Consider the following 26,276-nt stretch of genomic DNA (forward strand, 5'->3'; position numbering starts at 1 on the left):
TACTATGCATAGAGTCTATGATTAGCAGGGTCTATACACCAATTAGCTCCTTAATCAAGCTAATCCAAACATCATAGGAACCTGTGTAAGTAAAGCACAGAAACCACCTTTACTAGGGCTTTACCCAGCGAACAAAAAGAACAAGACCCCACTTTCCGCCCCCACGCACCACTTCCCCAGGGTCTCCCGCAGCAGCCCACACCACACCACGCTGCTACACCCCACGCCCCAAACATTTCCCTCCACCAGTGCCCTAGAACGGACCCGAGGGAAATCACTCCACCACGCACATGGCCCGCATTGATGGCGCCACCGCACGGGCCCTCCCACTCACCGACGTCCCGGCCCCACCCGTCAGTCGCTAAACCAGTTAAGCCTCGGCACCGCAGGTCCGCAGCACGGCCCGTGGCGAGGTCTCTCTTTTAACTCCACCCAAACCCCCGCCGTTTGTCTCGTCTAAAATGGAGCAGGAGTAGCACTTCCCCCGCCGTTCCCCACCATTCTCCTCTCCTCTCTCTCCGCGTTCGTCGCCGCCGCTCGCTACCTCGCCGTACCATTGCCGTCGGCCGACCGAGCGGCATGACGGCGGAGGGCGCCGAGGCGCGGCGGGGCAAGGACGCGCTCAGCCTCAGCGGGGGCCACCTCTGCCACGTCTGCGGCCACCAGTACCCCAACCCCAACCCCAGCGCCAAGCTCCGCCGCTCCCACCGCAAAAACTGCCGCAAGCCCGCCGCCGCCGCTTCCGGGGACCGCAATGCGGCGGAGGCGCGGCTCGCGCTAGGTACGTTGGGCCGGGGACCCGCGCCGTGCGACGCCATGTTTTCATTTGCTTCTGTTCTATTTTGTTTGGGTTTGGATTCCGTGGTTTCTGACGAGGTGTGCTGTGCGGCCTGCGTGTGCTGCGCTGCAGGTGGTGGTGGCGCGGGAGGGCCGGGATACGGGGAGGACCCTGGCAATGGCGCGGCCAGCGGGGGCTCCGCGTCGCCCGGATCTGCGGAAGGAGGCGGCGATTCGGCGGAGGACAAGGAGCACGACGCAGGTGTGCTCTACGAGTCCTCCCCTCGCCAGTACTTCTTTTTTACCCTGCCATTTCTGCCCACTGTCGCATCTCTCGTTACCGCGTTGATTTGCTGCTGGTTGCAGCCTCCTGGTCTGGGGAGGACCAGAAACTAGATTGCGGCTGATTTCTGTAAATGTTGAAATCGCACGAATTTGCGGTTTCCACAGCTTTGGTTCCACCGTGCGCCATGTCCTCTCGATGTTGCGCTGTTTGTTGTTTTGCTTCTCCTTTGGTAGAGGTTGAAAAGGCGAAAGGATTGCATGCCTTTTCCCCATTCGTCCTCCTTCAGAGAGTTAAACGCAAAGGCTCACATGGCAATGGCATAGTGAAAATTGTACTGCGGTGGGGGACCTCGAATACTAGCAATACTCCGATTGATTGATTCATGGGTTAGCGACTTTGCGTTAAAGCTGAATGAAAGCGCAGGCACTTTGCTGTCCCTCTCGGTCTCTGGGGGGCCTCGCCCAATATATTTTGGTGATAACGATGTGGGACACTTTGAGTGCCCTGTTTCTTTATTTTCATTTCAAACTGTAGATCTGAGCTTTGCTTGGGTTAAACACTTACCCTTCAGTGGGTAACAATAAACTAGTGTGTTCCGGCGCGGTAATCGCTGAGGCGCGAGTACACGGCTCCACCTTCTCCTCCTAGATTATCATTCCGTGTCCCGTGGCAAGTTGCTGGTACCCTGAGGTCGGTTGTCAGCGATAAGAATTGTCTTTGTGGATTGCATTGGATCCTTTCCCTGGTCTGTCTGACTGACCGCCAGCCAGGAATGGGCGAAATGATTTGTTGTTGGTTTCTTGGTTTATCCAGATTTTGTCATGGAAATCCAACATATCTGTCCTTAGTCGTCGTGCTGTTGGGTACGATATCTTGGAACCTGTCGTTTCTACATTGGTTTCTCTTTGGTTAAGCTTGGGTTTAGTGGGCTTCCACCACATGATGTGTTGTCCTAGTCACATGTGCGTTTTGTTTGTGCAGAGTAGTTTAGTCCCATTACCTATGTCTCTATCTGATCTCTCAAAGTTTGGAATGTATCTTTGTGTCTATACACATTCTTAGTTTATTTATCTACTAGTACTTGGGAAGATCTCATATTTCGTGGCGTTGACATGAGTTGCCCTATTTTATTAGTACCTAGTTGTCGCCTATGCCCATGTTTTAATACACTGATACCTCTCAGTTATGAAGTCACCGTCCTGTTAGGTTTCTAACAATCACGGTGCTGCAATGGTGAGCATTCAGCTGCTAGTAGGTGACTTTAATTTCGCACCCTATATGTTCACAATGTGACATTTCAGGAAAACTTTTGCAGTAGCTGCTTCAGACTCTTTTTATGAACTTGATTGCAAGAGATGCACTTGTAATATAAAGATTTTTGCGATGATTTCCTCGTACTATTTTAAATTTTATCTGTGGTATAGGTATGTATTCAAATATTCAATGCCCTCTGTCCATTCTTAGATACTTTTATTTAGTAACAAGGGTGAAGGATGCCCATGCCATTAAAAAATTACTAGCACATAGGCCCTATGAGACAGCATCCCATCATCCAATTGCATTATTTACTTTTACTGTAGTCAGTTTTGCTACCAGACTGCCTAAGTCTGCAAAAGGCATTTTTTGCATGTTGCAAAACCAATTTTCTTGTTTTAGTTCTCTTGATTGTATGACCTTCTAGTTAGACCTGTTTATGAATTTTCTTATACCCTTACTGCTAACTAGAATGATCATCTGTACCTCATTTTTTGTGCCCCTCTATTTTTCTTTGTTATTACATACTCATTTGTTACATCGTGTTACAAATTCCTTGGAATTTTACTGATGTTTTTTGCCGAGGCTTATAGTAGGAATGTTATTAACTTGTTATGCCGCCTTTTCATCTGTTTCTGCTTATGCCGATGTGACAATCGTATTGTTTTACTGGTTCGTTCAAAGATAAACAAGTGTGTCTTCACTTGTTTACTATCACTCTGTTCCATAATATTGGACGTTTTGGCAAACTATCTTACATTATGGAACAGAGGTAGTATTCTTTTTAGTACAACTTGTTTTTCCTAATGCTGCTGGAATTCAAGTCAGCACAATTAGCTGTGCTAAAACTGGCCTGATTAATTACTGCAGATGAAGGCGATGGAACCAATTTAGCAAAGCCTTGCACCAATGGAGTTCAACATAAAATTCCTAAAACTTCCAGTGAAATTGCACCACTTGCAGTTGCACACACAGTTGAACGAGAAGATAGTTTTGATGAATACCAGGATGCATCTTCGTTTCTTCATCAATCAGATCCAGAAGATGGTGCAGCAGTAGCACCTGAGTCAGATATTCCCAAGGAAATCAAGAATCTGGACAAAGGCTCAATGGGTACAAGTATAGCTGCAGATGTGATCTCCGTTGAAATGAATGGATTATGCAAAGATGAGTTTTCAAATGGACCAAGCATGCCTGATTTTGCTGCTGGTTCCAAAGTTGAAAACAAAGCTGAATGTTACTTGGGAGTTTTAACTCCTGGATTGGTTGGGTGTGAAGATGGCCTAAACCTCCAGAGTACAGTTGAATGCTCAGGAGACATCGGCAGCAATGATACAGACAGAAAACCTGGTAAGACATCCGGCTATTGCGAGTTTATTGGTGATTTGGATTCACCATCTCTCCAGAAATGCTCTCCGCTTATATCCTACCCAGAATTGCAATCGGCATGTCCCAGGAAGGTGGACAGCCTCTTGATTGATGGTATGGACGCTCTGGATAGTATGTCTGAAGTATCACCAAGAGCAGAAATAGCAGGATCAGATAATAATGGATCTGAAACAATATCTAATTCTGGAACTGACTCTGTGCCGACTCAAGATGAATTAAAGGTCATTCACACTGAAAATACTTCTGCTGATTACTCCGTGGAGCACTCTTCACATAACTTGTCTGTTCAAGATACATCAGATGCTCAGCTGCCAGTTGACAATTCTTGCCTGTTAAATTTAACATGCTGTAAACCTGGTTATCAGAATGATCTTGCTGTTGCTGAAGTCGATGGCATGCTCAAGTCCATCGCTGAACACAACTACAGTAATGACATTCTAGTAAAGGGCAGTGAGTTGGATTCTTCCTGTGCGTTGCCGCCTCAACAAGATGTTGAGCAAATTGTTACTGCAGCAGAAGGTAATACTTCCTTGGAAAAACATAATGGGGTCTGTACAGAGGAAGTCTGCAACAGGGAGGGTGACACCGAGGTTCCTACAAAATATCAAGTTTCGTCAAGTCAGGAGCATGTCACTTTACTAATGGATCAAATGTCTTCTATCAAGAATCCATTCAATCTCGATGACACCAGGAGTGAGGACTTATTTGAGCTTTCTTCTGGAAGTTACAATTTTGAGGAACCAAATGTTGTTGAATCAAAGCAGCGTTTTGAATCTACAACTCAGACAGTTTCCAGCGTTGCTAGTGTTGCTGACCGGCAACACTGCCTGATCCCAGGTGATAATTCTGAGTTTTCACTTTCTATCCATGTATTCTTGGTACAAGATGGTGATTATTATTTCTTTTGTAGTACTAGTAATGTCCCAGTTCGTTGGAGTTCAGAAAGTTCAAAACAACACTTTATTGGACATATTTGTACCATTTTTAGTTCTTCCAGTCTGACCCAGTTTGGTTTTTGGGTTGGGAAGAATAAACAAGTAAAAGAGGCAATCAACAGTAAAATGTAAAGCCGTGGAGGAAGTTCATCTAAGTTGTTACTTGTTTAGTCTTGTTTTGGTTGATTGATGTATTTAAACACTGTCATATGGTCGTAGCTGTTTTCCTTGCAAGTGATATACCACCTTATATACCTTAATATAAACACCATCAGTTGTACACTCTACTTCCTGCACTAATCTTCACATGCATCAATCTACGAACAACTTTTAGTTACACAATTGTTTATCACATTGTCCCCCTTCCACATGCCATATTGCCATGTGTTGCCCACATCCCGCTGCTAGGATGAGTAGTGGATGATGGTTAAAAGTGTTGTGTAGACACAAACAGCAGGACTAGTGACATCTTATGTTCATATTTGAAGTTACTTCCAAGTTTGTTGCTGCACTCTTGCTGCATAATTCTGTCCAGATTCTACAAGTTCGGATTACATGATGCTATGGACTGAAATTTATGGAATATTTCTGGCAGATGATCGTGACAGCATGCTAGCTGTGTCAAGTGAAAATGGATATGCAGTTGGTGCAGAAGATGTGTCGGACAGTAGTAGTGCAGATCGTACGAAGAACATTGTCTTGCATGATGCCTCAATGAACCATAGCAAGCAAGGAGGTGAACCACATACAAATGGTGCCAGTTGTGTGCCGACTCCAGTACTTCCGACAGAGTTTGGCACAATGCCTGTTTCTCAAGAGATCAATGCACTCAGCACATATGTTGGAGCCATGATTGAGATTGAAGACACCGATGCAAAAGCTATGACTGCAGTAGAGAGCATAGATAACTTTGAAGAAAAGAAACAGACTGAAGATGCTAGTGCTAAGGAGCTGAATGCAGTACTGCTTACAAAAAATGTTGAAGAAGAGAAGCAGGCTGAAGGCAGTGGTGCGAAGCAAGTGGTTAATGGAAATAATCAGAGTGAATCCACTGATTCAAGGGAATTGAGGGCAGTACAAAGCACAGTAAATGTTCATGAAGAGGATCAGACTGAAGACAGTTGCGCAAAGGGGGTGGACACAGAATTTAGTATCAACCAGCAAATTGATGGCACCAACAAAGAAGAGATGTATGAAGGGCAACATGTAGATGAAGCTGAAGAAAACAAGCAGGCTCAAGAAACACGTGCAAAGGAGATGAACAAAGATAATGTTGAAGGGCAGAAGCAGGCTGAAGGCACATTTCTGGAGGGAAACAAGCCGAATGAAGAGATCGCGGCCATCGGCTCAAGGCTGAATTCAGCAAGGATCTCTGTCCCCTTGAAGGTCCTCCTCGCCGAGGCGAGCCTGGAGAGCAAAGAAAAGAAGCCTAGCACAAAGGAGCGGGTCCTGTCGTTCAGGCGGCGAGCATCATCAAAGGAGGACGCCTCATCGGCAAAGCCAGGGTTAGCTGGTTCGGGTGACCTGTACTGGAACTCCCCAGCGAAGCTGCCCCACGATGGCAACGTTGACAAGAGATCCAAAGTGAGGAAGCAGCCGTGGATGCCGTTCATCTGCTGCCACTCGGTGCACTGATGCTGCCTTCTTTCAGCTTCACGCTTTTGTATACGCCATGCGCATCTTGTTGAATCCGTGGCAACTCTTTAGTATACTTGCGTGAGGACTGGATAAGCTTTTGTTTTGCATTGGTCGATATTTTCTGCTTGAACTAGTGCTTGACGTTCGTGTAGATAGTCCGTATAATTAAATTGGCGTGGTATGTGACCTGATACTGCAGAACTGCGTTGCTGTTCAAATGTTTTCGATCGATCAGTGCATTTATTTTTGAAAAGGTTGCCCCAATCCATTAATTAAGAAAAAGTGTTTTACAAAATAGTCTGAACATAATGATTTCTAAGATTACCGGGGGTGGGGCCGTGCTTGTTATGGAACATGCGAGCATTCTCTCGTTCCAAACTTACTAAGACTAGTCATAGTGGGGAGTAACATAGAGTAGTAACATGGGGCATGTTACTACCCTATGTTACTACCTTCATAGTGGGTAGTTACATATATGTGGTATCATGCATGTTATATTTATTAGATTATAGACTCATCTTGTCTTGAGAAGTGTGATGTTATGGTAACATAGCTAGTTAGAGCAATTCCAATAGTGTAGCCAGCTGCTAGCTATAAATCAAGTGCCATGTCATCTATAGCTAACTTAGAGCCAACATATACAATAGTGAGTTATAAAAGTGTAGTACTTTTACAATACATGGCCCACTTTTTAGTCTCACATAGTGCCTAGGAGCACGTGCTAGAGCTGGCTACAAGATAAGAGCCCACTCCTCTTCTCTCTCCTAATCTCTCTCTTCCAACTAAGCAAATTTATAATATTTTATCTCTTATAGCCAGCTGACTGTACCTTATTGTACTTGCTCTTACTACCCCACTCTCTTTCTTCATTTATTATCATGCCATGTCACCAAAATGCTTTGGGGTGTATGATGTTACTACCTATGTTACTCCCACTATGAGCAGTCTAAGTGGCGAGAAGGATAGAGGCAGATGCGTAAGTGACAGGAAGGATAGAGGCCATGACGTTGCGGTTTGGGATGGAGCTAGCCGTCACCATGCTCCACCAAATGTTGATCGAGAGCCCCGTCCATTGTGTAGGTTGTATATTGTGGATGCCCATCCAAAGTTTTATAGATTCTCAAACGCGAATGGTGTAGCGGTGATTGGTAAAAAGGTGTCAAATGGACTCTGTAGTTTGTTTGCAAAGTGAGCATAGAGCGCAATTTGGCCACCCTCTCTTTTGCAACCGGTCCGCAGTCCACACTCTATTTTGCACAAAAAACCATGCAAAAAATTGAACTTTAGGGAGAGGCCATTACACACCGGTTTGTGCAAGATGGATAGAGTGGAACCCAAGAATTGCACCGTATATGCCAACTTGGCGGTGTACTTCCCATTTGATGTGAGCTTCCAAGTATTGGTGTCGTTGCCTATTCGACGGTACCACGGAGGAGGGATCCTCACGAGGGGGAGAAGAAGTAGGGGCCATAGGGCGGAGTGCACTCGGGACGGTGGTACGCGATTTACCCATCTTCGGAACACCTGCACGAGGACAGGGCCTACTGCTGCTTGTCTGGAATTATCTGGGCGCTTTCGCGTTGTTACAATGAGTTGTGGTTGTGTCTAGGGCTCCCGGGATCCGGCTTATAAAGGCGCACGGATCTAGGGTTTACACGGAGAGTCCTAGCCGGAACACAAGTCGCCTAACTACGGTACAATATCTTGCCGTGTACGTCAAGGATCCGCCTTCCTCTAAGAACGTGCTGGATCCGAATACTTCATGGGCCTTCACGGATCCGGCCTCCTTCGTAGGTCGGTTGGGATCCGGCTTCCTGTTCCTGAACTGGACTTCATCCTTCAGGATCTATAGCAACTTGGCCGCCCGATGGGCCACATGCCACATCACCATCTGTGGGCTACCCGGGCTTGCCGGATCTAGGTCATGCCGTTGATATACCCATAAAGTATACCCACAACAATTGGCATCCTCCAAGTTATCATGAGGTTGTATATGTTGCAAAGTAGACCAAAGCTCAACCAATTGGGCTCGGTGCTTTTGGGAGAAATTTTCATCAAGGCAATTTTGATGTAGCACCACCTGACTTCTTTCATTATTTACTCTCACTTCTCGTGAATGTGGCTTTAGTCTTGAACACCGATGATGATAAGGATCTTCTTGCAAGTTATTTTTCTCTCAACATGTTTTTGTTAGACAAAACAAGATATTTGTAAGACAAATAAATACCCATCTATTTTGCGGTGTCTATACATATGCTCCTACGTAATATTAAAAGCATTAATGTTTCTTGCAAAAAAATAATCCCCTAAAAATAAAAATAAAACTACCCAGTCTGATCCATAATAAGTTTTGGAGATTTCATACTAATCTAATATAAAGTTTGTACTAAATTGCCAACACATATTTTGGATCGAAGGGAGTAGAAGATTTCCTAGCCACGTGAATCATCTTTCGAAAATCCAGAGGAAAATGCTTACAAAATAAATGCATTAAGTATCAGTTAAGACGGTTGCAAAGAAAAATAATGGTCTGGTAATAAGATAACATCCATTGTGCAACTATGTGTAAAATCCACGATTTATAGGAAGATAAAATGTTTTCGGCATCAAGATGACATATATGGTAAGAACATGAAGCTTGAACTACAAAGTTAAGCTCTAATGCAAAGGAAGGTGACATATAGTGTGAGTTATGAGCTGTAAGCTTATCACACTATCTTTAACATTGCATTGACCTTGATAACAAATTTAGCCAATAAATAAGGATAACCACACGATTGTGTCATCACTTATCACCTGGATACCACATGATTGTGCCGTTACTTAGATTGCATTTTATACAATGTAGGTAAAAATTGATAGGTATCATATAATTAGAAAAGTTTGATAATTGTTTTGGGTATTCAGCTGAATACCTATAGGCCCGCCCATGTATATAACTTTATTTGGGTATTTCTACCTTTATCTCCGGCTAAGTTTTGGAGGCCGAGGGAAAATATCCAACTTGGGTACATGATTTGGCATCTGCTCCGATGACTCGTTATGATGATCGTGTTTGGTGTGGTAAGCTATTTCTGAACTAAAATTGATAAGTTAAAATTAGAAGAGATAAGTTGGTATATAGTTTTATTTTATTTTCATTCGATCAATCAACATCTATATAAGAGATTGAATAATAATACATAATCATTTTGATTGGATGTGTGTATCTCTGTTATGTATAGGTTGTGGAGAAAATTCATTATTTATATTGTCTTGATGCGATTTTGAGGCAAAAATGGCCACTATGTCGCAAAAGGTTACTTGCATGCCAATTTCGTTCACGATCATGTGTTAGAAAATACTATAGGTGATCAATAAGTATAGCGTAATAGTGAGGTTTTATAGACGCATTACTCACTTTGTAATTTTTATCTTTGTTCCAACTTTGGTAAAACATAGTTGTGTGCATCGTTTGACTCTGAGGTAGGAGGTTACCCCCTTCGACAAACAAGGTAAATCAATCCTACTCTAGAGCTCGGTTAGGATATTTGTTAGATTCACCCGCTATTTGAATAACATGATATATGAAGATAATAAATACACACAACACATATAAATACCCAAACTACATATAAGCGGTGTAAACCATTTGTGCTTGTGTCATCTATTTATTTTTGATCATTTATTTAGAAGAATATTGGTTCAATGGAAGGGTCACCATTTTGTATAAAAAGAGAATATATACTTTCGCTATATTTTGCATTGATGAATTTGGATTGCATAATAATGAATTATAAGCTTTTATAACTTCAAACATTATTTATGACATCATGATAAAATTGTATCAAGTAAAAAATGTTTGAAATTTAGTGACAATATGATCTAGAAGTAAGTAAAGAAGTTCAGTATAAATAGTTAACCGTGTTTTGGCTTTTAAAAAAATGGGGCAAGCCCGGGGTCATCACTCCTATGTTCATGGTTTGAAGAGTGTCCCCAACCCTCACAACCAACCACGGACTTTGGCTATGCATACTAGTGCAAAGAAAAACACCATACAAAGCATATAAACAGGAGAATCAGACAAAAACCATAGTTGCTCTAGAGGAAAGATATCGGAATACAGAAACTACTGCCATAGGCTCAAGGCTGAATTAAGAGAAGAACAGTGTACCATTGGAGGTGCTCGCAACATCGGAGATGCCCATGTAGACCCAACTAAAATCTCAGGGCAGATGTTATGACGAAATCATGCAGAATGGTGCCAAAGTGGAGATAGCTCAAGTAGAAAGCTAAGACCTTTTCTGAATCATATCATGATTATGTCTTTCATGTGTAAAATGTTCCGGCTTTGTGAGGATAGACCGAGGTGAATTCAATTAGAATATGATTAGTCATTACTCGAAGCAAGGTAGATACAAGCCGAACATCTTGTTGGTCCAGTGCGTGCATGCCTTCTATGTGTAAAAATAAAAAAAATCTAATTATATAGAAAATATTAGGCTCTCACGTGAACTTGTTATTATTGTCCTTTTGCCAGCCACACAGACGTTTACCACGAAGGAGGTCACGTAGATTTAATCTTCCGTGAAGAAAAGTACAACATTAATATCATTGAGAGGCTCCGTTGATCAACCCTTGCCCCAGAAGGATGGTAGGGTGTTTGGATCTATAATACACATACCCACACTATGATAAAAAATACCTACGTACCCTGCTTGCTAAGCGATATCTCATGGAAAAAGAGGCTCTCGCGATCTAGATCTTCCTCGCCTCCTACCGGCGCCGCCACAGATCAGCCCCGCCTCTGTGGCCTTCGGGCCATGGGGGTGCGGTGGATCGCGGCCCTCGTCGGCGGGAGGGATCCACCTCCTGTTTTGTGGGTTCCGTTCTCCGTTTGTGGGGCCAAAGTTTGTAGGGGTGGCGCTCAGGTGGTGGTGGCGTCGCCTCGTACGTACAATAAGGTCTCCTTGGCTTCAACCCCATCTCGGTGGCAACGTCGAGAGGCTTGCGGGAGTGATGTCATCTTCGAGGTTTTCGTCTGGCTGTGGGGATCTTCGGATCGTCAAGGACCTTCAGAGGTAGTTCATCCTTGTTCTTCGTCTTTGAAACAGATGTGGTCTTCTTGACTCGTTCGGCGACTTCCCGTCCGCAACTAACAACGTCAAGCCGACTCAGGGAGGAGCGGCAGCGGCGACGCGCCGTCGACACGGTCTGGAGGTTGAAGATGAAGGGCTTCTCAAGGATCGCCTTATAATTTTTGTTTTTCTTGGGGTGCTTTGTACTGTTCGCTGTTTCTTTTAATGTCAGTGTCCTATTCGCAAAAAAAAGCGATATCTCGCTTTCCTATTGAAAATTAAACAAGAATAAGCAAAGAATTTGCAAGTCTTCTAGTTTTTCTCCAACATATTTATTAGTGATAAAATTCATCTATTTTACAGTTTGAAAATAATTATATCTTTCTTAGTGAATTGATGGCAGTATTTTTATTTGTGGAAGTTTGATTCATGGCTAATGAACTGGTTCCTGGCATGGTTAAGAGCATCTTCAGTAGATGAGCTGTTTTAGGGTACCCAAAACAGTCTCAAGCACCAAAATATGGGTTTTAGGGCACCAAAATAGCTCCTCTATGGCAGATGAGGGCACTAGTACCATCACAAAAGATGTATTTTACGGCACCAAACATTCGATACTTTCATATTTAATGATCATTGCATACTTTGAATTACAAAATGAACTTAAAATAGCCGAAACTAAACATAAACATTCAACCATCAACTCCTACAGACACATACTACTCCTCAACACGAGTAAATAACACATTCTAGTCAACGCCGTTAGATTCCTCGCTGGACTCAACCTTCATCACCGTTGAGGGGCTAGTGCTTCCTGCTATATTTTCTTGTTCTCCGCGGCCCTCTTAGCAAAAATGTTTTACTCTGCGTGAATGGGGTGCGGATTAGCCTCGATGAACTTCGCCATAGCCACCTTATCGATCTCGCGAGCCACATGCATTTGCACGGTGCAGCAACGCGGGTTCAAAATCGATGGTACGATGAGGTGACCCATGAGCACGGATTTGCGGCGGCCCACGACGTTTAGTGCGAGCCTGGGTGACGATGGATTCAGCAATGCCGGCCGTGGAAGAGTGAATAGAAACCTCACAGACAAAAGGCACACACTCACCACTATAGAGACACGCCATGGATCCGGATGCTATATGGTGCGAGACCGACAGGTTAGGCCAAAATCAACGATGGTGCGGGCGCGCTGGAAGCGGCCATGGGAGGGAATGTGAATTTTCAGCCAAGCTTGGGCTGCACATGGATACATGTTTTGTTTTGTAACTTCATATGTGTATTAATGAAGAACCATCAGCGAAGCAGTAGCTCTTTATAATCACTATCTCGTGACAAATTTGCAAGGGTGGTTGTGGCCGTTTGGTCCATTTGGTACGCAAGAAGGAATATTATCGACGATGAGGAATTTTAGAGCCCTCTTTCAACTCACCTATTTATCCAAAACTAATTTCAGGATCTCTCTATCTCAAGCCTGAAAGGATCAAAGGAAAATTTGAGGACGTAACGGTTACCTAAATGGATCTCCCCCAAGATGGATGTGTGAAGATCAATGTCGATGTCGTTGTGGTGAAGACGAGCGTCGAGGGCTCGGTGGTGGCGATCTGCAAAAGTGAGGAGAGTGCTTATCTTGGTGCGTCAACACTCACATTCCAGGTATCTATGACCCAACGATTTTGGAAGCCATGGCATGTCGGGAGGCACCAGCGTTGGCAGAAGATCTCCAACTTCGGTGGCTTATTGAAACAGATTGCTTTGTGGTAGTGAACCATATGAGACCACCGTTCGCGGGTAGCTACAACAACGTGTTTGCTGAAATAGAAGAAGAGAGGTGGCTGTTAGAGATTTCTTTCATACATAAAAGTAGAGATTTAAATAGGGAAGCACATCGGAAATTTGGCATGATCCGTAAGTTTTGGACGTTAGGTTTGGCTGCTTTAGCCTCTTGACAGTCTTTGTACCATGAACAGTATTTTAGTTCAATAAAGTGTCATTTCCCCTTCAAAAAAATCTATGGCAGCAGCAATTTTTGACCCAAAGTACTGTAAGACATAGTTTTTTTTACACAAAAGCTCCATTTTAGTGTTTTTTTTTGAACGGGAAAGCCCTACGTTAGGTCATTTTTTAGGGCAGCCCAAAATCCCAAAAATCAACCCATCTCAAATAGGCCGCACTCCGCTGCTGTATAAAGAGAAAAATCCAATTTACCCACAAAATTTGTCTCAAAGTTCAGCTTATAACCTCAACTTTATTTTGGTTCAACTTTCAACTCTAAATTTTAAAAATAGTTCAGAATCATCCCTTGCATTGTATTAAGTTGGTTTTTCGTGTACTGTGTATGTTGTATGTTGATGAGTTGACACATTATATAGGAAGAAAATCCGCTGAGTGGCGAGAAAAACCGGCTCAAAACATGTTAAAAAAGGGCAGTCCAATTTCAAACGATTTATAGAATTTAGGGTTGAACATTGACCAAAATAAAGTTGAGGGTTATAATCGAACTTTGAAATGAGTTTAAGGGGTAAATTAGACTTCTCTCGTGTATAAACACTCCCAGGCCCTGAGAGACAAGTTCGGCCAAAATCCTCTCCCCCGAACAAACCCCCAGCTGCATCCATGGCGAAGCCGCAGCTTCTTCTCTGCGTCCTCGTCGTCGCCGCCGCGCTGCTACTCGTCGGTAAGTACGCCCGCCGTAGCCTCGATCCAAGGGACCCCCACCCGTTCGCAGCTCTCTGATCCGATCTGGCCCCGTTCCTTGCAGCCTCCGCCAAGAAGGCCGCCGACGTGTCGGAGCTCCAGATCGGCGTGAAGGTACATGTCCTTGTGCTCTTGGCTCTTATACCAGCAATGGATTTTGCCTGTGCGCGTTCAGAATTGTATGTTTGCGGCCCGTATCCTGGCTCGGCTCGGCTCGGTCCAGTTGTGATTGATGCCAGATGAGGTGGTGCTACACGGTCATGTGTTTCGTTAGATCTGTGGTATAGTTGGCGCGGGTTGTATCATACTAGATCATTTTGGTTACGTTCTGGATGAACCGAATTTTGAGAAAAAAACAAGTTTTTGTGAGAGTGATTGTTTCTGGGACTCGCGGCTGCCTGCCCAGCTAGTCAACTGATTTCGTATTTGAGAAAGAAAGTTGTGCTGTAAAATTGAGGTATCCTTGTGGAATTTAATTGGGGAACTGGGCGACAGATAACAGTGTCTGAGGGTAGTAGTTGGTTCTTTTTCCCCGAGAACACATACTGATCTACTGATCCTGATTTGCAAAGGCTTCTAAAGGAGTTGACATGATACATTTTCGGTGTGTGTAATTCTGATTCCAGTGTGATCTTTATTACTGTACCACAAAGCGCATCATCTAATTAATATGGTTGCAGGGCTACTTGTATTGTGGCTTAAAGGACTAGGTTTACATTGTCGATTTGATAGTACTCCCTCCGTCCCATAAAAGATGTCTCAACTTTGCCTAAATTTGGATGTATCTAGACGCAATTTAGTGCATAGATACACCCAAATTTAGACAAAGTTTGTGACATATTTTGTAGGACGGAGGGAGTATAGTTTTTTGAGAACTGAGTTCTAGCTCAGTGGCAAGGCAAGCGAGTGCGCAGCCAGCCCACCCGGGTTCGAATCCCCATCCGCGGTAATTTCGCAGGAGGGGCGAATAAACCGGGTTATCATCCATCCGCGTCCATCCGCGGGGAGAGTCTCATCCTACCTAACAACGTATAGCCAAGGGAGGGATCATTCCCCCGTTGGTCAACGTTTTTAGTTTACTACATATGCCACTTAACAATTCAAGTTTTCAGGGACCTGATAGGCTGATAACCTAAAATAATCAGTATAGTGAGTAAACACTTACGTCTTTCTCCCAAAAACTGAATATGCTACCAGAATAAGCTGAAGCCAGTTGCCTAAAAGTATTAAAAAAGCCTTGTTGTGAAAAACATTATCTAGAATTTGGTGCAATACTGATCCTAAACATACATTGTTATAATCTAGATACTTTGAAGAAAACAATTTCTCTTAGCAAAACAAACAGTTTACAATGATATTGAATTTCAAGCTGAACTGCCATTGAGCATAGATAATAGCACATGCTACCTTCATTTCCAGAATTCAGTTATTGATTTTATGAGACTCTTGTATTGATATTATGCACGTGTTGCAATTTTCAGTTCAAGCCAGTGTCCTGCAGCATTTCAGCTCACAAAGGTGACAGAGTTAAAGTTCACTACCGTGTAAGTTTGATATTCTGCTGCGCAACCTGTCATGTTATTTCTTCTTGCAACGGATAGCCTTGAAAATTTATCCTGAGTAGTGATGACTTAGATTCTTTTTGTTTGTGGAATTTGATAACTATATTGTGGAATTCAGTAACTTGCATGCTTTAATGTAGTCCTTCATTCCATTATAAAAACTTATTCCTTCAGTACTCCTAAGATTTTTGCCAACTGCAGTATGTGTGATAGTTTGGTTTGTTTTAGTAGAAAAACCGTGAATTTTCTTTGAGGGTGTTACAGCATAATTTTATCCATGGTGAAGATAGCTAGAATGTACACTAGAAATTCTTACCACCCCCTATGTTTTTCTAAAGTATTTTTAACGCTAGATGATATAGAAATTTATTTCTGACGCGAGTTTTTCTTCTGAGTCATATTTTTTCTGTCACCAGGGAAAACTTACTGATGGAACAGTCTTTGATTCGAGCTATGAGAGGGGCGACCCAATTGAATTCGAGTTGGGCACTGGTCAAGTGATCAAAGGTAATTGCCCGTTTGTAACTAGTTCCTTCATTTGTGGTTCGGTTCTATGCCTGAATTTCCATACTTCGCTCTGTAGGATGGGATCAGGGTATCTTGGGCATGTGCGTTGGTGAGAAGCGGAAGCTGAAGATTCCTTCAAAGCTTGGCTATGGGGAGTCGGGATCACCTCCTACCATTCCGGGTATGTGATTTTACACTTATTTTCTTTAGAGTTTGCTGTTGCACTGATGTTGGACTGGTGTCTAGTGTTCACTATTACAATAACCTTTCCCCCTAGAATTATCACAGTGAATTAACTTTAGGCTCTCTTCACTAGTCAGGCCTCTTTTCTGTCTCTCATATTTCTGATCTGAACCTTTCTTTTCTGTGAGCAGGTGGAGCAACTCTGATATTCGATACAGAGCTCGTTTCCGTCAATGGTGAGCCATCCAGCAAATCGGACGAGGATGTTGGCAGTGAGCTTTAGACAGCCAGGCGCAGCGCGGATCAAGCAAAGCATAGTTTTCAATGTGTCGGATTCTTACTTGAGTAGGGCAAACACTGTGAACTGAGTAGAGACAGGAGCTTTCTCTTACCATTATTATCAAACAGAGGAGTCTAGTTGTCATAAACGAATAGATCAAGTGACTTTTGGTATCCTGTGGAACTCTTGCCTTCCTGAACTATTCTCCAATCTATACTGTTACGTTTGTTATCTGCTGTTACGTTTGCCTTTGTTGAATGGATCCAAGTTCAGATGGTCATGTCATTTTCTTTACAGTATGACGCAAAATGGTTGGAAGGAGTTAGCGAATTTATGTACCTCTTAACTGAGTCATATAATAATTAGCTGAATTGAGATGTTTTTTAGCGGAGTTTTGCTGAAGATACCCGTAAAACAAACTGACGCGAAGATGCATTCAACCTTGGGCCAGGCGAGGGAAAATAGACCAGGCCCAGAAGAATGGGCCCATGTGAGGCAGATCCATTCCACGCGTCTCGGCCTTGTTCGTGCGGCCCATGATCGCTGAGAGTGCAGGACCGAGCCCAGCGTCTAGGGTTTATCTCTTCTCTCGGTGCCCACCACCAAGATTCCCTCTCACTCTCCTCAGCTCCGCCGCCGCCGCCGCTAGCCGCCTCCGTCGCTCGCCTTGCAAGGTACATCCTCCGATCTGCCGCCACGTGATTTCCTTTCATATGTCATCGAATCCATTGTTGTCGTCTGGACCGAATAACTGACACCCTTCCCCCTTCTGCTGGTCTCCGCCGTGCTGTGCAGATGGCGGTGCCGCTGCTGACGACGAAGATCGTCAAGAAGCGGGTCAAGCACTTCAAGAGGGCGCACAGCGACCGCTACATCGGCCTCAAGGTAGCTCGCTCGCTCCTCACCTCCAGAACCGCCACATTTTTTAATGGACTTCCCCTTAGGTTTGTTCATGTGGGATTCGGGCCGGCCTCAGCTGCTCGCGATCGATGCGTGATCTGGTTTAGATGTCGCGTTAATTTGCCAGTGCTGCCCGCATAACCGGGGGTACAGAGATAGTCTGGTTGTCGGTGTTCAGTGAGCACATAGAGGGTGGTTTTCTTGTTCGATGAACTGTAACATGGCCACTCAGGGTCGTGTAGACGTCACTCCACGGATTAGTATGGTGTGCTGTGATTCTGTGAATGTGGTACTTCCTCCGTCCATAAAAGGATGTCTTAGTTTTTATCTAAATTTGGATGTATCCATACACTAAATATTCTATAGATGCATCCAAATTTTGACAAATTCGCGACGTCATTTTATAGTGTCTAGGTACATCCAAATTTTGACAAATTTGGACATCCTTATATGGATGGAGGGAGTACAAGAAATTTCCTTTAAGCTGCGTGGTGTTTGCTCTTGCGAGTTTGTTGCGTATGTTGCACGTAGCGTTGTGAATATGGTTAGGCGTGCCTGTTGCATGTAGCATGATATGAAATAAAATACAATGGAAGCTTGTTAGACCAGTGTTCGCTAGAAGCATCTCGCTCATCCTTGCTAAGATTTTATCGGTTTATCCTGGTATGCACGGCACTCATGCAATATTTATGAATAGCAAAGTCAGATACCCTATAGTCATGTACTATTATGTATTATTATCAGATCATGTCTGTTTCACCCATCTGGTGACAATATATGTATTTGCACAACCTCTTTAGCTATCTAACAGTTTGTGGTAATCCTGGTTGCTTAGTCAAAAAGGCTTATTCAATTGTTTGTTTGCAATGGTTGCGTGCTTATGTAATAGCATCATAAAGAATCAGTACAGTTGATTATCTACACACGTCGACAGTTTTTCTTCTTTGTTATGAATTTTTTGTCATCTTGGTAGTAATAATATACTGAATGCTTGCACGTTTCTGTTTTGTTTTCCGTTCCAAACTTGTCTTGCTATAGTTGCTGAAGCTGCTATCCATCATGTTAACTGATTCACCTGTACTACTCTTGTGTGTAGCCAAGCTGGCGCAGGCCAAAGGGTATCGATTCTCGTGTCAGGAGGAAGTTCAAGGGAGTTACCTTGATGCCCAATATTGGGTATGGTTCTGACAAGAAGACCAGGCACTACCTGCCCAACAAGTTCAAGAAGTTTGTGGTGCACAATGTCTCTGAGCTGGAGCTGCTTATGATGCACAACAGGTATGTATTGTGAAACTCGCCAAGCTGTTTGGTTGCAGTTATCTTCAATGCTCAGTGTTCACTGCCCATCCCTTGTTCGAAAAAAGAAATTTCAGTGCCCATTCTAGTACTGTTTTCCTGATACCAGTCTCTTTCCACGAACAGGACGTACTGTGCTGAAATCGCACATAACGTGTCCACACAGAAGCGCAAGTCGATAGTCGAGCGTGCTGCTCAGCTTGACATCGTGGTCACCAACAAGCTTGCCAGGCTCCGCAGCCAGGAGGATGAGTGAAATGTTTCGAACAGTAGTAATTTTTGGATGGATTCGCCTGTTGTAGACCTAATATCCTGCACCAGCAATTCTGATATCGTTTGTATTTGCCTCAGGGATTCGACACTGTTAATCATCTCGCTATCGATAATGATTATGCTCTCTTGCTCTAAGTACAGCTGTTCGGATATTAATGAGTGTGGAGTGTCTTTGTTTATCATCCGTGGAAAGATTATGGCTGCCACCTTTTGCCTGCCTTTTCTTACTCATCTTACATTTTTTAAGCTTAGTTTTGCCATGGTTGGTTATGAACCTCGTGTGACTATGATTGGATTTGAGCTCCATTTGCTGCACCACACATGCTTACTACACTTGCTGAATTTTTTTACCATTCACGGTTGGTCTCTTTGCATCCATCCTCTAATTGGCACAGTGGCGAGCTCCATGACGCTTGATTTAAGTCATGGGCAAGCATTTCTGACAGAGCATGTTAAACTAGGTTAGGGTAGGTCATGGAGTGGAGTAGTTTGCAGGGATCCTTGCCTCGGTTTCGTGCGTAGTCAAGTTGTACTCTATTGTTTCGGCAATGTACAGCCCCGTGTACTGCAACTGCAAGTCTTGATCTGGGGTTTCCAACTCTTTCAACGTAGGAATAACGTGTAACTATGACAGTAGCTTGCTGTTGGCTTTTCGGCCTAACAATTCATGCACCTTTGGGGCCAAGACGAAGCACACGTGGCATAAGAAGCAGCCGTTTCCAACCCAGGACTTGAAAAGAGGGCTTCTTTGATTTGATTAGTAGAGAAGTGGAGGAATAATGTGGGTGTACTTATTTGTTGGCCACTACTTCATCTATTTGAATTTGATTCAGAGATTTTGTTCGAACTTTAAATGACACAGGAAGGCTCTGTTTGAGTGTAAAGTTTGTGTGTTCTCTTGTATTTTGTTCGAACTTGAGCTAAATATGGGGGAATGAGCACGAAATTTGCACTCAGTCTAAACATTACAAAACATGTTGGTTTCACTTTTGCCAGTGATTTGATTCTGCTTATTAGTATATTCATGTGTTCCCTTTATTCCTTTGGGAGAAAAGAAGAAGATAAAATGCCTTACCATACGCTGATCCAGCAGGGCACCAACCCACCCTTTAGCTGTTAGTTGAGATCCAACCACCACTAAACCAGCAGTAGCGACACGGTTAAGCGAGAGCATACACCAGAAGAACAACCAGCGCATATCTTCTTTATTATTGTGCCCAATTGCCAGATTAGCGACACTACTAAAATACTAACTCCGGTACAAAAGTCTCGTTGAAGCAGAAATGTTCTCTTGCTCTACCGCAAGTCGGTAAGCACAATCCAAATTTTTAAGTCCTGAAATGGATTGGAACCCACCATTTTATTTGTTTATTTATCTGAAGGCCATGATTCTTCCTTCTTGCCTGCCGAAATGATTGAGCGGAGGAGTGGCGATTAATCAATCAGATGTGGCCCGTCCTTTCCCATGCAAGTTCGTAACCGAGAAGACGTAGTACTGTACACGATTTGATTAGATATTGTGTAATCCAGAGGAGACACCTAATCTCTGTACTATATTCCCAGCGGTTGGGTAGTTTTTATACTATAGCGGTACCTAGACGACCTGTTCTTCTCCCCCTAGCAGCAGCATCTCGGCCAGTCAAGTCCCATGATTAACAAACTAGTTTAAAAAGGTTCACAAACTCTAGAAAAAACAGAACTTGGAAAGTCCATGGTAGTGAAGGTTAGTGGTATTTCTTCCATTTCTAAACAACACCACTTTCTCTCTTGACTTATGTATTAATGCAATTCAGGTATCACCGGATTAAAATTTTAAACCCATTGTTTCTTATTATCGTGCCACCTTTTCTTGTTGACAAAAATGGGATCAAAATGGCCTTGGGCATCTTTGATTCGCAGGATTCTCAAAACATGGGAATAGGAAAAACGCAAACTTGGAGTATCATGTCTTGTCCTACAGAATTTAAAACCTACAAGAATTTTCTTCGTAAGGGTTTGAATCACACAAAAGCAATGGAATTGTAACACAGGGTTTGGATGGATGAAAATTTTCCCCGTGAAGATAGTACAACAAAAATCCTATAGAAAGAATTTCTAAGGAGAAATCGAAGCATTATCAACCTCCAACTCCTCGCTAGAGCCCGTTTGAAACCTTGCTCATTTCCAACACGTTTCATCGAGTTTCTTGGGTGTTGGTTGTTTCTGCTCCTGCTGACTCTTTGATCTCGACGGATATTTCACAACGGTCTAATTTGGAGGGGTGCACTAAGAAATTACACTCTGGGCTCCTCGACATGGCTTCATTTCGGCTTGAGGAGACGTTTCAACCTCTACCCACTAATAGAAAAACACCTATCGGTGGGTTTGGTACCAGTGGCGCACTTGGTTTGTGGTGCGCTACTCCTATATAACAGTGGGGCACCACAAACCAGTGCGCCACTAGTAGCAACTTGGCAGTGGCACACTATTTGAAGTGGTGTACCACAAGTATGTCTAGGACGGATTGGCTGGGGTTGCCACACTTATTATTGGCGCACCACATCTTGGTGCGCCAGAGGTAGATGTGGTATCAAAGAAAATGATAGAATCTTCAAATTTTAAAGTACATAACCTAGCTGTTAGGAAAACTTACAAACATGAATTTCGACATATTTTCGAAAAACACGTCATGTTTCGGTAAAACGCATCTGGATTTTGCATACGACGTCGGATGACGAAGTATCTATAGAAAAATTTACATCCGATTTTAACTACCTATGGTTGTTAACCAATTTTTTAGAATCTTCAAATTCAAAAGGGAAAATATAGTTTTCTATGGTTTTAGATTCCCTTAAAAAAAGTTCAGAAGGAAAGAACTTAGGTGTGACGCGCCAAGATGTGGTGGGCTAGTCGTAATTTTGAAATGGCCACCTACCCCAACTTCCCTTCATCCACACATCCCTTATCCACCTCTCTTATTCCTCCCTCTATCTCACAAGAAGGTCCGCATCGACCTTCTTCTCTTCTCAACTCTTCCCGGCCACACCTACTCCAAACATGCTCCATCGACGTCGTTGCTAGCTAGACCTCGCCATTATGCGCCTATGATCGAGCTCCTCTCCTATCCTCCTCCTCCTCTCCGGCACCCGGCCCCTCCCTCCTCTCCTTTGCCCTCCCTTCTTCCTCCTCCTCTACTCCTGGCCGTTGGCCCCTCCCTCCTCTTCGTTCGCTAGCCCATCCCCCTCTCTCTCTAGCCATCGACTAGGTTAAAAAAACAAATAATTCAAAAAAAGAGCAAAACATGAGCATTTTTTTGCGAAATATATATGTCCCGCACCTCGAAAATATACGCCACTAGTGCGCCACTGGTATGTGCCCTAGCAGTGGCGCATTAGAAGTGGCGCAGGTCTGGGGCGCCACCGACACCAAAAGGTAGTGCGTCATTGGTTGGTGTTTTCCTAGTAGTGACCTGATTTTATTGACTCAATGCAAGGCTCAATGCTACAGGTTGAGAGCTTTCTAGATAGGGCTGGGGCTGAACTTGGTAGTCTCTCCCCTTCCCCGCCTATGTTATATAGCGCTTCGGAGTTGTGCCATTTGGTTGTGACTGATGTTGGATTTGAGAACGAGAGTGGAGCGGGCCTTTATGACCGTTTCTCTGCCCGTGCTTGGGCTAGCTCGACGGGGTTGACTTGGATGCTGCAGATCATGTCCAAGCTCCAGGAGTTGGGTGGGGAACCGCCTCCGTCCCATGAGCAAGCAACGATGGACTCACTCACGATCTCAATTGTGGCTTCATCATCGAGCCAGACACTAGGCTTTGAGTAGAGTGGTGATGTGGACGGTGCAGACTCTCTCTCCCCCCCTCTCTCCATTGAGTCCGGTTTCTCTAGGTGATGTGGTTGCTAAATCTGGAGAGTTGAGACTTGCGATTCCTCGCCACTTCGGTATGTGCGAACCCTAGATCTGGCAAGACGATTGGGCGTCTCTCGAAGGAAAATGCCATGACCCATTAGGGATAAAAGCAAGAAAGGTGGTGCTAGCCCTAGACGAGTCACTCTGAAGGAGAAATCAAGCAATTGTAGGAGCAAGAAGACTAGCGCTCCAGAGAAGGCATCCATAATTGATTGATGGGTTCCTCTCAGCGTCTTGACTTTCCATCTTGGCCGCTCTCTTATCGTTGCCTTTGATGATGTGTTTATCTCGAGTTACCAAGGGTTTATGGGGAGACTCTTTTGGCGGTGCTTGATTGGAGTTTCGTGTTGGGAGCGTCTATGCGTGTGGCCGCATGTGTTTGGGATAGTTCGCCTAGGGTTGTGGCTTGGCTGACTTTCGTGGTCAAGTTTGTAATGGTTTTCGCGATGTTTTTCGTTTATAAACTAGGCAACTTCTTTTTTTCTTAGTTAATGGATTGAGAAATTATATTCTGCTTAAGTTTAAAATAAAGCGGCACACAAAGAGAAAATGCCCAAGGAACAAAATCCCCCAAACTTCCTATGATATCCCACGGTATGATTGCTGCACCCCCATGGGGCTCTCACAGGCGTTTGGATTTTCGGCCGTCCGATCAAGCTGACGTGTCGCGATCTCGGCCGGCCGTTCGTCCAGGGCGCTGAGTTTCTTTGAATCGGAGGAGCCCGTAGAGAGCACGTAGCAGTAGTAGTAAGTACTACTTTGCCGACCGATTTGCAGCTGGCGACGCGAGCGCCAGCGCCGCGGCCACCTACGGGGCCGCGTTAGCGCGCCGCGAACAGAGCTGCGTGCGTGTGAACTCATGCGATGACTCGAGGGATCCAGCGGAAGGACAATCCGGTCATAGATCGATAGCGGGACGACGCATGAGATGATGCGAAGGGGATTAACTGATCAAGCTTACTGCCGCACCACGAAGTCTCCTCCCCTCGGCGACTAACCAATTGAAAACAAGAAATACATATGCAGTATTCAGCACTGCACAAAGTGAAACGCAAATGCTAGCAGCAGGGGAGCGACGTGTACGGTGTACGTGATGATTCATGGCGCATCTTGCATACGTTTCAGCTCCTTTTATTTTAGAAATACGCAGCGGCATCTGGGTTCAACGGAACCTCGTTTACTGTGCAGGCTAGAAATCCGTAATTTTGGAATTTTTGCATGTAAAGGACGTACATATGTACGTAAGCGCGCGCTATTTTTCATATCCAATTTTTTTTAAATATAGTTTAGATAAAAATGAAAAGTTTCAGATGAACAATCTAAACGAAACTTCACTCTCCCGATATTTTTGTAATCTAGTGATCAAGTAACTATATTTTTCTTTTGATAATGGACGCTTTATTACTCAAAACAAGCAATTACATCCGGCATCTGCATAACAAAGATGCACACAGCCGTCCAAAAATCTCAGATTTCACAAGGTGTAAAACAAAAATGCGAAGTACATATCAGTCATGAAAAATTGTACAATTGCCTAGGTAGCAAGTGGTAGACCGATCTGTAGATTATGCTGCCACTCATGTTGGGAAAAACTATCCCTTGTCGTCGCCTCTAACCGTGTACATATCTATGTAAAGAGGTCGCGGTTCACCACCTTTTGCAGTGCAGATCATGAACAGAGAATAGAGGTATATCTATAAATAACCTGCAACAGAGAACAATTCTTATCATTAAAACCTTGTCATTTCTACACAACCAAAACGACCATACAATGCCAAGCACTCCTATCCTAATAATCGTTCTAAAGATATTGGCAACACTAGTCGGAGGATACAGAAACTATTTAGATGCATGATCATATAGACCTTGCAAAGCGGTATTGGAAGAATAAGTGTTTGATCGTCTCATCATGGTGACAAAACACACACTGTCTACTTCCATGCCAATTACGCTTAACAAAATTGTCTTTTCTTAGGATCACCCCTCGACGTAAATGCCAATAAAAAATATTAGTTTTAAGTGATATTTTCATCTTCCAATGTTTTTTGTTATTATCAAATGATATATTAGGCTGGATAATCGCATTGTATAATGAACTTACAAAAAAATTCTCATTGTAATGTAAGTTCCAACGAAATTCATCAGGACCTTCCGAAAGGTGAATGGATTCCAAACGAAGAAGTAAGACATTTCACGCAGCTAATCTCGAGCCATATAAATCTCGCCTAAGCGTCGCAGACGGAGGTGAGGTCGTCATACTATAGCAATTGTATCACTTTTGCGATAACAATACCATATAACACAGGATATTGTTCCCTGAGAAGTCTATTTCCTAACCATGAGTCCTCCCAAAACCGTATATGCGATCTATCCTTTATCGAAAAAGTACCATATTGGAGGAAAAAACTTCTTCGTAGCCATTAGGCCGGCCCAGAAATGCGAGTCCCCAGGCTTCCATAGGATTTGGAATAACGCTTTCTCGCTGATATACTTTCACTTAATGAGTGTCCGCCATACCCCATATTCGGTAAGAAGCTTAAACAATCATTTACCCAGTAAGTCTGAGTTTTTGACCTCAAGGTCATGGACACCCAACCCACCGTGATCTTTTGGACGACAAACTACACTTCATTTAACCAGACGATATTTTTTCTTTTTGCTATCCCCTTTTCAAAAGAATCTTGATCGATAATAATCGAATTTATGTAAAACACTTTTAGGCAAAAGGAAGAAAGATATCATATACATTACTATATTAGTAATTACTGGATTAATGAGTAGGAGAATAGTTTACATTTCCAACTACTAAGCCTCTTCTGAGGTCTTTCCTCTATAAGTTTTCATTCAAACATTGTTAATTGCCGATAATGTATCAGAATCCCCAAATAACTAAGGAAACTGGTCTTGTCCACATCCAAATAACTCCGCATATCCAACTGCTGAATCCTGATCTTTGCCGAAACAGAAGAATTCACTTTTATGAAAATTTATTTTGAGACCCGACAATTGCTCAAAAGGTGTCAAGATTAACTTGAGATTTCGCGTTTTTCAAAGTCATGTCCCATAAATAGAATTGTATCATCGGCGTATTGAAGTATTGATAAGCCACCATCAACAAGATATGGAATCACCCCTTCAATCTGACCATCAGCCTTAGCGCGTTCGATCAAAATAGCGAGCATATCAGCCACAATGTTAAATAACAATGGTGATAGAGAATCGCCTTGGCGTAAACCTTTTCATGTCTGGAAGTATCAGCCCGTGTCATCATTAACACGGATAGCAACACTACCTCCAGAAATAAAACCATTGATCAACGCACACCACTTTGGTGAAAAATCTTTCATC

The 26,276-nt window shown here is 43.5% G+C and overlaps 3 protein-coding genes across 3 annotated transcripts; all 3 read left to right on the forward strand.

Annotated features, from left to right (window-relative positions):
- The first annotated feature begins 579 nt into the window (after window positions 1-579).
- On the forward strand, window positions 580-6,410 carry LOC124657254. Its single transcript, XM_047195835.1, has 5 exons — window positions 580-781; window positions 911-1,039; window positions 3,188-4,543; window positions 5,237-5,657; window positions 5,703-6,410. Exons 1-5 carry the CDS (start codon window positions 580-582, stop codon window positions 6,274-6,276), a joined length of 2,682 nt encoding a protein of 893 aa, XP_047051791.1. The 3' UTR covers window positions 6,277-6,410.
- Window positions 6,411-13,896: 7,486 nt separating this feature from the next.
- LOC124653027 (peptidyl-prolyl cis-trans isomerase FKBP15-1-like) lies at window positions 13,897-16,806 on the forward strand. Its single transcript, XM_047192082.1, has 6 exons — window positions 13,897-14,013; window positions 14,098-14,147; window positions 15,515-15,577; window positions 16,012-16,102; window positions 16,179-16,283; window positions 16,477-16,806. The coding sequence occupies exons 1-6, from the start codon at window positions 13,953-13,955 to the stop codon at window positions 16,566-16,568; spliced, it is 462 nt and encodes a 153-aa protein (XP_047048038.1). The 5' UTR covers window positions 13,897-13,952; the 3' UTR covers window positions 16,569-16,806.
- A 386-nt stretch (window positions 16,807-17,192) lies between these two features.
- LOC124652917 (60S ribosomal protein L32-1) lies at window positions 17,193-19,216 on the forward strand. Its single transcript, XM_047191964.1, has 4 exons — window positions 17,193-17,239; window positions 17,361-17,450; window positions 18,562-18,743; window positions 18,888-19,216. Exons 2-4 carry the CDS (start codon window positions 17,361-17,363, stop codon window positions 19,015-19,017), a joined length of 402 nt encoding a protein of 133 aa, XP_047047920.1. The 5' UTR covers window positions 17,193-17,239; the 3' UTR covers window positions 19,018-19,216.
- Window positions 19,217-26,276: the final 7,060 nt, after the last annotated feature.

The sequence above is a fragment of the Lolium rigidum genome, chromosome 5 (genome assembly GCF_022539505.1).
Source record: "Lolium rigidum isolate FL_2022 chromosome 5, APGP_CSIRO_Lrig_0.1, whole genome shotgun sequence".
Classification (NCBI taxonomy): domain Eukaryota; kingdom Viridiplantae; phylum Streptophyta; class Magnoliopsida; order Poales; family Poaceae; genus Lolium; species Lolium rigidum.

Excerpts from the sequence above, each read along its gene's own strand:
- LOC124652917 (XM_047191964.1), top strand. The coding sequence starts at position 17,361 with ATGGCGGTGCCGCTGCTGACGACGAAGATCGTCAAGAAGCGGGTCAAG. Across the intron at positions 17,451-18,561 it reads ACCGCTACATCGGCCTCAAG|CCAAGCTGGCGCAGGCCAAA; the intron begins GTAGCTCGCTCG and ends TCTTGTGTGTAG. Across the intron at positions 18,744-18,887 it reads CTGCTTATGATGCACAACAG|GACGTACTGTGCTGAAATCG; the intron begins GTATGTATTGTG and ends TTCCACGAACAG.
- LOC124657254 (XM_047195835.1), top strand. The coding sequence starts at position 580 with ATGACGGCGGAGGGCGCCGAGGCGCGGCGGGGCAAGGACGCGCTCAGC. Across the intron at positions 782-910 it reads GGAGGCGCGGCTCGCGCTAG|GTGGTGGTGGCGCGGGAGGG; the intron begins GTACGTTGGGCC and ends GCTGCGCTGCAG. Across the intron at positions 5,658-5,702 it reads GCTGAAGGCAGTGGTGCGAA|GGAATTGAGGGCAGTACAAA; the intron begins GCAAGTGGTTAA and ends CACTGATTCAAG.
- LOC124653027 (XM_047192082.1), top strand. The coding sequence starts at position 13,953 with ATGGCGAAGCCGCAGCTTCTTCTCTGCGTCCTCGTCGTCGCCGCCGCG. Across the intron at positions 14,014-14,097 it reads CGCCGCGCTGCTACTCGTCG|CCTCCGCCAAGAAGGCCGCC; the intron begins GTAAGTACGCCC and ends CGTTCCTTGCAG. Across the intron at positions 14,148-15,514 it reads AGCTCCAGATCGGCGTGAAG|TTCAAGCCAGTGTCCTGCAG; the intron begins GTACATGTCCTT and ends TGCAATTTTCAG.